The sequence below is a fragment of the Convolutriloba macropyga genome, unplaced genomic scaffold (assembly GCF_964194025.1).
Source record: "Convolutriloba macropyga unplaced genomic scaffold, txConMacr16.3 SCAFFOLD_3603, whole genome shotgun sequence".
Taxonomy (NCBI): Eukaryota; Metazoa; Xenacoelomorpha; order Acoela; family Convolutidae; genus Convolutriloba; species Convolutriloba macropyga.
This window is the reverse complement of record NW_027449535.1, coordinates 16,615-26,616: the sequence shown is the minus strand read 5'-3', so window position 1 is coordinate 26,616 and position 10,002 is coordinate 16,615. Positions and strand designations below refer to the sequence as shown.

General features: G+C 34.3%; 1 protein-coding gene across 1 annotated transcript; it reads right to left on the bottom strand.

The window, feature by feature from the left end:
• Window positions 1-24: 24 nt before the first annotated feature.
• On the bottom strand, window positions 25-9,220 carry LOC142355121 (uncharacterized). The gene is made up of 3 exons (XM_075407385.1): window positions 8,392-9,220; window positions 1,063-1,238; window positions 25-145 (listed from the first exon to the last, which is right to left on the bottom strand). Exons 1-3 carry the CDS (start codon window positions 8,542-8,544, stop codon window positions 25-27), a joined length of 450 nt encoding a protein of 149 aa, XP_075263500.1. The 5' UTR covers window positions 8,545-9,220.
• Window positions 9,221-10,002: the final 782 nt, after the last annotated feature.

The window sequence follows — 10,002 nt, the reverse complement described above, 5'->3', positions numbered from 1 at the left end:
TGAGCAAAATATCTATGTGAACACTTATTCAATGATGAATTTGATCAACTCACTGTTTGAGTCAGGGGCGTTGAGTTTGAGAGCAGCAGAGTTCATTAGAATTGATAGAATATCCAAATTTCCGATTTCACAACACAAATGCAAGCTGAAACAATTGAAGAAATTTCACACATTGAATGAAAACTGAAGCATGAACTAGATTTCCGTATGTCAGGAACAGAATGAACAGAAATTATGTATACTATACACGCATTTTTGGAGTTTAATAATGTAAATGGCATCTAATTTTGTGATAGGAATAGGCTTTTTTACAATAGTGAAGCGACGGGGATGTTCGCTTCATTTCCTGTTTGAAACAATTAACTGATAGTTATGTGAATAAAAATACAAGTCATAAACTAGTTTTAAAAATTTTACTGATTTCGAAAATAATACACAAAACATTAAGTGTAATTGTAGTGTTGGTTGTTGAAACAAATTATAGAAAAAAACTTAGTCTCATAGAGAGAAGAATTTTTTTCTTAAAAGATCTCGTTAAATGGCCTACTGGACTCTAGTCAAGTCACTGACATAAATCGAAAATTGCTAAGCTTTTCGAGAAGTAAGTTAAGTTGTCGAAATGACTTCAGCAAAGTCACGAAACATTGCTTGATTCAATAACTTGCAAGTTTCAAATCTGGCACTGTTTATGGGATTATCTGGCATTGTAGAATCTGGATCTGCCAAGATTTGGCATTATAAAACTTACGTGTGCGTGTTTCAAACGATGATACTGCATTATATTACATTGCCACTATCATGTGAAAGCAATTTGAAATTGAAGATCTCAAAACCTATTCGTTATTTGCAAGATTTTTTTATTATCTTGCAAGATAACGATTAGAGTCCGAATTGAGCAAAGCAGGTCAAATTAAAGACATGAAAAAAAATTGAAATTCATTTCTGGTATACTCCATGAGTCTATCATGTGTCTCCATGAGGGTATTCATGCTTAAGATTGCTCCTAAATTTCACATATACAGGAACGAATGTAGATACTCTTATCGTTTCACACATACACACCTCGAATCTCCGATTGGGTTGAGTTTAGCCGGCGATAGTTGGCCAACACTTGAATTTCCCGAATCACGTGACCCACTGCAAAATTTTATCAACCTCAACACCTCGTCTGGGTTATTAGCCCTCACAGCCTGGTACAATTGCTCGTCAAGTTCACTCCACTTTTGCACCTGGACGCTCTAACATACATATATGCACAATTTAATGAGTTAGACCAGAATCGGGATCAATTAATAATAACCAAATAAAATAATTAGTCTCAAGTTATAAATAGGGTTGTATGTTGACAGATTGCATATCAAACATTTAGAATAAATAGTGGTTAAGTGGCGGCTTCCATTGACAGTTATAACTCATGATTTTGAGACGCAAGGTAGAGAAACTTGACTGAGGTCAGTCTAAATCTGGTAAAACATTGGAAAATTTTACTAAAGATCAAAAACAAGAATAAGACAAAATTGCCTTATATATTATAAAATTTATAAAGCACTTGTTATAAAGTGATCGAGGTAAAATTGTTATAAAATTTTGGTATTGCCAAGATGATCTCGCCTATGTATTTCAAATAGAATTTTTTTGAATGTGAGAAGAAAACTTAACCAAAATAATTTGAAATATTTCACCTTTAAGCAAAAGCTCAAAAATCAACACCGGCTTTGTTATGTTGACTTGATAGAAATACTGTTTCCAAAGAATGTACAAAAAAATATATTTATTTTAAAAAAGTGACTGCAATGTTAAATTTCTAACCTTTCCGGCTGTGCTCATCAATAGTGCAATTACAAATTAATAATTGCCAAATATGACTAACACAAAAACTGCTATCTATTAATACATACTATTGCTGCTGGATAACACAAACGGAAAACAAAAGTAGCCTTCACAACAAATCAAAGATTAAAACTATTCAATTAAATATATTATTTATCCCTACATTTTTATATGTGCGATTTTTGTTTGTGTAAAAACTCTGCTTTAAATAACAATAGATTTTTTTACAGCAGTGATGTGAATTTTATCCACGAGAAGGAAAAATAAAATGAAAGCTTTAAAAACACATAGAGGAACTAAATTTAAGTACTTATGCAGCTTTCGTCGTTGTCAAAAAAGGTCGCTATACTGCTATTTTTTCAACACAAAGTAATAAAAAATTGTACAAATCCTGAAATATTAATCAAAACAGGTGTTTTACTTCAGATCCAGGCAACTAAGACTTCAATAAATATCCCAGATCGATTTAAGAGTCACAAATTTCCAAAGCTACTTTTCAAAGCTTTCTTAAATTTAACAGTGGGATGAAAAGTCAGCTGAAATACTTGAAACGGTTAAAAGTGCTGGTTATGAACAAAAGCAAGTATCACACAAAAAATCATTTATAAAACATCTGAAACAAACAAAAGATCGTACCGCGCGGTCATTTCCGACCCTCTGACTTAAGTATTGTTTTTTTTGGGGGGGGGGGGATTAAATCTGTTATTAGGGCAAATGCAAGTTATATTATATTATTTAAATGCATATATTCAGCAATCTTTGAGGAGCTAAAACCTTGCTTATATTAACTATCAACAGCTTCCTGCAAAAATTTGGGTAAGCTGGCGTACAATAAAAAAGCTCTATACCGCTTTGAGTAACGGGATCAAAGAATTTAGCTTTATTACATTTGTTGGTGTTGGATTCAAGACTTAATTATTTAATAAACAGCTTATTTTGTCCTATTTTTATTAGGTACACTAGCAATTTTTGTCGCTGCAATCCACAGCTTTAGTATAAAGTTTCCGGGGTATCACAAGATACAGTTTTAGTCGATGTCGTTTAAGATTTATTTGAGATGCCTAAACATTCTCAAAAGTTGAGTTATTGTGGTAAGAGCGAAAAATACACGTAGTTTTTAATGCGCAATAACTAAACAAAGTCATATCATGCGATTAATTATTTTTTTTCCGATAATGCATTACATTGCGAAACCTATATTTTGAGCAAGCAAATTTGCCAATAAATGTCAGCATTGTCCGTTAGCGGAGGCTTTGAAAAACAAAAAAATAAAGTTCAAAGAGAATATTTGAAGGCAAAAAAATAACAGTAAAATTAATAGAAAGATTAGAAAAACATAATTTAAAAAGATGCAGAAAGTGTAAAGAGAATGAAAAGTTGGCTGGTTTAAATTTTACTATGTTTTTGATTGTTTCTGGTTGTTTTGTTTTTGCATTTAAATGGCATAAACAGTGAAAGTGTAGTAGCTTCAACTTGGGCTGAGGACAAGTTATTCATTCTTGTATATGGTTTAGATCCAAAATTCGTATTTTTTGTAACGATTGCTAAAAGGAATTAGCAAACTGTTTGCTAACCACGCTAATTATTTCATCAAAACATTATTTATCAATCTTTCTTTTTTTAATAAAGTCACTAAATTCCGGGTGTAACAGTTAATAACAACAAGTTAATCAGGCAGATTACGTCATCAATCCTTCATACCTTTTCCGCGTTTCCGAACATGAGTGACGACGTTTCCTCGCCATTTCTCGCGTGGACGAAATATGGTTAAATTTTTATAGCGAATGCATAAGAAATTACCGATTGCAGATATCAGTGAAAAATATTCCCAATCTTGAGTAAATTTCGAATGGTCTACTTCACTGTCACTGTAGTCCACGAAAGCTATAAAGCCTATTTTTGAAACATGGGGTAGAGGAGTCAATGGGTTAGGAAATAGAACATTTATTTGATCCATTTGATGACACAATTGTTCAGTCTGCTCTCAACTGGATTCGCATTTTTGCCCCGATAGTCATAACTAATTTTTGCAGCCATAATTTGATTCGCAAAAAAAACATTTTTTAAATGACTCTAAATTTCTGATAGAATTGCGAGTGTAAGATATCTCACTGTCTTTAATTTTTAGCTAAGAATTGACTATGCAGTGAAAAAACTGAATTGTATACACACAACTGCTAATTGTTTGAGAAAGGAGAGCTTGATGCTTTGAGAAGCATTTATTTTTTGGTATCAAAGACATTTTTTGCTAAGTAGTGAAGTGAGAGCAGTGGAACGAGTTTGGAAAATTGCGGTCAATCGTGGCGTTGTTTTTTGCTATTTACCTTAAATACTATATACTTAAAAAAAATGGCTTTGTGAGTCAACTTATCTTAGATCTGCAGAGGTTTCACTTTCAAAATTAATGCAACTTGTAGCTTGAGAAGCCATAGAGTGCCAAATTGATGACCGTTTGCAGTTAAGATTGATTAAAAAAGCACATCATATATGATTTTATTGAAAAAAAAACATTGAAGCTCGAGTTATTAGCTTTGACTGATTCACAAACTTCTGCTTCTGAGCACCTATTGAGCCTAGTTTCCAGGCAGCAGAAAATTTGGTTTATGATTAGAAGTTTACGATCAACCACTTATCTGATGGGTTTTCTAATCAAAGCAAACACTGGACCCTAAAGATTCTTTAGACACTCAAAAATTCCCGCTTACGGAATCTTTAATTGATTTGGGAAAAGATGTTATGAGGACGGCCACAAACTTTTTTAGGAGAATTTATAGTGAGTATAACGATGCAGGAATGTTAACCAACCGATCTGTCAACATATAAAAAGAGCCATTTGGGAGTTTTTGGCAGTTTTTCAAAACTTTTTTGACTCATTTTCTCTGAACTTTCTGTTTGGTATAACTAAATGTTGCTTCCGCTCCATAGAAGCAAAATTGTGGCTGAGGATAGGATATGTGGAGTAGTTTTCTGGAAAGCCAAAAATGAGTTTTCTTGCATATTCATTCGTCAAGTACTAATAAGAATAGGATATGTGGAGTAGTTTTCTGGAAAGCCAAAAATGAGTTTTCTTGCATATTCATTCGTCAAGTACTAATAAATGGACAAATGGAATAATTCTGCTGTTTTCTTTTAGATACAGTCTTATAAAGTGTTTAGATTCAGATCTAACACTTTATAAACTAGAGTTATAGCTGCGTTCTACCACTTACTGATGGTGGTACAATCACAATGGGTAAAAGACGTACCTTGAATAAGTCTTCTGCTCTCCTGACATAATAACATTTAAACTTTATAAGATATTTCAATCAAAAGTCGAAAACTTGAAAATAATATCAAAAGCACCATTGAAAGCTTAATTTAAAAGCCCTAATATTTTTTTAAGTTTTTTTTAACTATCATACTATCTCTTTCACTGTTGAGTCGTACTACACGAAAAATTGATTAAAGAGAAAGTGCTAGCAAATATATTAGTTGGTTGTTTGTCGCAGACAAAAATATGTAGTTAGAATCACATTCATCAGGTAATTGGAAAGATTTTATGACTGAAAATTAGAAAAAATTTCAGCACATACGTTATAAACGCTATAGCTTAAAAATATTTCGTACCAAACCGGGTTAAGTATCCGAGTTTAACCAATATACATGAAGTATTTTTACTGCTCGATACAGAAATGGAGTTTATTATCATTCGGCTCATAGTTTTTTCGGATCCCCGCTTTCGTAGTTATATAGAAAAAAGACTATGTAAAATTTTGCATAATTACTTATTTTTGAGAAGGCTTGTTTTAGGCAAACAATAGATTTGCCGTCAGAAAATTCATTAGTGATTCTATAATAACAATTATTGTTTCTGCGTGATTGCAGTGGAACAGCGTTAGGCCTACAGCAGCCTGCTCTCAGCTTCTTTTTTTTTCGATTATTCCCTACATTTAAAACCATTCTTTTCATGAGCAGCATTGCTCTTTTTCGGTGACTAGTGCCACTTTTTGACCTCCAAAACGTTCACGTGGTACTATAATTGCTGCCAAGGTCGGCCAAATTATTGCCAACCAAAAATTATTCTTCAATTATTCATCCTCTCACATATCAAATTTCATGGAGGCAGGGACTATTTTTTTTTGTGGTTACTCGGGAAAACAAATTTTAATAGCTGTATTTCATCAGACAAAACTTTCAGACAAAAAAATCTTTGAATTAAATCCTTAAGAACAATCCCAAAGTCCGCGTATTTCAAAAACGAGCGAAGCAATAATGAGAATTGAAAGCTGCAACGTTCAGCTCGCTCACACTCACTGATCAAAATAGATGTGGAAATTGCATTTTTACATGATAAACTAATTATTTCTAACAAAAAAATTGTTAGTACCAAAACGGATTTCCGTCTGATTTAATTTTTTATGTGTGTCGACTGAAAATGATAGAACTTTAACTGCCATAAATTGTAGAAACGTACCAGGAGTACATACGGAAGAAACAGGGGTAGAAATTTTTCCCGGTACATACGGAATAGAAATTTTTGCCCGTTTTCCGTATAAAAACAGTAAGGTTAGCGTCTCGGGAAATCTGTCCAAGTTAATCATGTCTACATTATCTGAAAAAAATCTTTGCATTGCGAATTCAAATAACTTACGACTAAAGTTAACAGGATCCACTTGAGGCTGAAATAACTGCTTCAGCAATGAAATGTGTCCAATTTCAACCCCGATTTTCTCGGTTAGTACTTTGGTGTTCTGGTTATTATTGTGCAGCCCAAAAAAAAGATAAAAACCAGTCATTTTAATATATAGACAACAATGTCCCGGTTTGATTTTTCTTGGGAGGAACCACACCTGGGTCGAATTTTTACCCAAAAAAGACGGAAGGTTAGGGGGGTAATCGTGAGAGTTTTTTGCCAAATTCCTTCAAAACTCCTACGTCGTTTGGGGGTAATAGAGGGGATATATTTCGATGTAGGAGTGGGGGTAATTGTGGTAATTCTGGGGGGTGAAATAGTGTAAGAGCATGAGTAATTTCAGGGGTAAAAAGATGTAAGAGTAGGGGGTAATGGGTCGTAAAACTATGCAAAAGAAGGGGGTAAAACAACGCAAGAGAAGGGGCTAAAACGATGTAACAGTTGTGGGTAATGGGGTAAATTTTGGGGAATAAAAAGATGTAAGAGTATTGGGTAATTTTTGGGTAATGAGGAGTAAAACTATGCAAAAGTAAGGGGGTAAAACAACGCAAGAGGTGGGGCTAAAACGAGCAGAGGGTAATGAGGGGTGAAACGATGCACGAGTAGGGGAGTAATGGGGAGTAAAACGAAGTAAGATTGGTGGAGGGATAATAGGAGGTAAAACGATGGAAGAGTAGGGGGAAGGGGATCCATTAAACCCTACTCTTGCATCGTTCTAACCCACCATTACGTCCTACTATTGCGTCGTTCTATCCGACAATAATCATCTGGTCTTGCATCATTTTACCCACCTTGGCACGCCCACTCTCACATCAAGTTACCTCCATGATCGCAGAGTGAGAGCTTCGAACCCAAAATATCTGTCACCTGAGCCAGTTCGCCTTAGCCCTCAGACAACCGATGCTTACCCAGTACTAGCCATCCTATGTATATGAGTTAAACATTTTACCCCCTCACATCATTTTAAACTTTTAAAATTACCCCCTAATCATATCTTTTTTCGGGGGTACTTTTTGGGTGTTCAGTCTAAAAGTTGTCCCTTACTCCCATCACCTCTTTATCTTACATCCTCATTTCATCCTTATCTTAAATCTATAAAATCCACCTAGCTCCCCATTTCTTCCATTTTCTTACATCATTATAGCCTTTTAAAGGTACCCCCTAATATAACATCATTTGGTATGGTAGTTTTGAGGGTTAAAATCTAACATTACACCCTTGCCCCACTAATCTTACATCGGTTTACCTCCTAAAATCACCCCCATAATCTTACATCGCTTTACCTTAAAATTACCCTACTAATCTTACATCTTTGAGTAGGGGGGTAATTTTTGATGGGTTAAATCTAAAAATTCCAAAGACTCCATCATTACCCCCATTACCCCCTTCCCCCCTAATCTTACATCGTTTTACCCCGCAAAAATTACCTGCCTAATTTTACATCTTTTTGAATGATAATTTTTGAGGGGTAAATTCTAAAATTTCCCCCCATTACCCCCATTATCCCTAATCATACATCGTTTTACTACCCTTAGACAATTACCCCCCCCCCCCCCCACTCTTGCTTCAGTTTGGGGGTAATTTCGACACAAATATCTAAAAACACATGCATTCCACAAAGGGCATGCAAAAATTTCTGATATCATCTTGCTATGGTTGCCAAGATCTCCATATCTGATTCTTATATGGCATCCAAGAATTCGGAATGCACATTTTTGCGTTCTCTCGACACCCATGCAAAACTATATGGTTCTCCAGTTACCATAAACTCCATATATTGCTTTGATGTGGTTGCCAAGAAAAGTCTTTATGATGGTCAAGCCGGGGTGCAAAGTATCAATTGTAGAGAGTCTGTTCTTCTAAGAAACAGCTCCTTGCATAGTACCAACCTCCTCCGGTCGATTAGCCTTGTTTAGTAATACTTTTTGAGCTTCCTTCTTGACTGTAGACGGGCTTCTCTGATGAATATACTGATTGTTGTCAACTGTAGGGGTCAGAGGTCGTCCTACGGAAGAGGGCGCGGTTCTCACAAATTTGAGCATTCGAAATAAATTTCAAACTTTTCACATGCAAGGCATCTAACAATATAAAACAATAATAATAGATAATTATCGAAATGTGTTGTTTAGATGTTCATTTATGTATTCAAACTATAGCAAATAGTTTCAAATGTACGTAAAGTAATTGATGTCGCGGTTGTGATTTAAGGACAATAAGCTAAACAAAACAAATCAAATCAATAAACAAGCTCGATATTATGTGACAAGGTGGCAAATAAATATGAAAGTTTAACTTTGGGTATTTCCAATCTAACTACACCACAGGTAAATCTTAGTTTATAATCAGCTGAACACCAAAAGAGATCAAAGTCACATTTTTGAACGGTAGCAGGTCTCAAACAGACCCAGTTTGACTTTCTGAGATCAGGCTAATAATTTGTTCTTGGGCGACAATTAACAGCGCTTGGAAACAAATTGAATTTGATTAATTTGATAAGATATCTAAACTGAATCAGACTTGAATTCGGTTATACTAACGAACGATTTTGAGATAATGCTACACTTCGGCTGTTGGGGTAAATATATTCCATATATGGAAATCTTAAAATTTAATTTATCTTTCAAAACGCGAAATGAACAAAACTTTTTTCACAGACATAAAAAAATTTCATCATAATCTGAATATCTAGTAGATTTCAATCTTCACAAGAATTTCACCATCGAGATATGGTTGAAAACTAACAAAAACAAAATTCTGGCAAGACGAATTTGTGGAAATCTTCCATTTTTCATAAAAATTCCTGCAAGAAATTTTTGATGAAAAATGGAAGATTTATGCTTTATAGTGTAAGATTTTAAATTCATAGATTACCAGGAAAGGACTGAGCTCTTTTATGCTGGGGAAGGAGCAGAAAAAGATTGAGTTATTTTAACTTCAACTTATGCAATTTAGTTAATTCAAAATTTTATGCAAAACCGAACCCGTTAAAGTGCAATTTTTTTTTCTTATTAGTCTCAGCATTATAGTCAAAATTCCAATTTCCATAAGTTAGCGATCTAGATATAACTTCGATCTAGATTTAACTTTTAATTAACAATCAACCCAGGGCGCTATGAGACACATGGATCGAGATATTAATGCAAAAAGCGTCAAAATGTGCGATTAAGTGATCAAGGAATCTGATACCGATTCTAATGATCGCTAATTAAGGTCTAACATCTATATTTATGAATTGTGACCCTTGAGATATTTTAGATATTTCTGATACCTGCAAACGCTTGACTGTCAACAAGTACATACCGGAGAACGTTGATAGAGCCGAAAGCGCTTAGAGCAGAATACGATAAAATGAAAATTAAAATAGAATAATTTCGGCTCCCTGATTGGTTGATGTCAAAAAATCATTCCTTTTAAGGCAGTGGTTTTTTTTTAAAAGAAAAGTACTCACAACACAATGTGTAACCAAGATCTATCCGCGGTCACTTTTAATGAGGAGTGAG

What these genes read in the sequence shown, in the direction of transcription:
- LOC142355121 (XM_075407385.1), bottom strand. Translation starts at nt 8,544, where the DNA reads ATGCTCAAATTTGTGAGAACCGCGCCCTCTTCCGTAGGACGACCTCTG. An exon ending in AGGCTAATCGACCGGAGGAG is followed by an intron (nt 1,239 to 8,391) that starts GTTGGTACTATG and finishes TATGTATGTTAG; the next exon opens with AGCGTCCAGGTGCAAAAGTG. An exon ending in AACCCAATCGGAGATTCGAG is followed by an intron (nt 146 to 1,062) that starts GTGTGTATGTGT and finishes CAATTGTTTCAG; the next exon opens with CTTGCATTTGTGTTGTGAAA.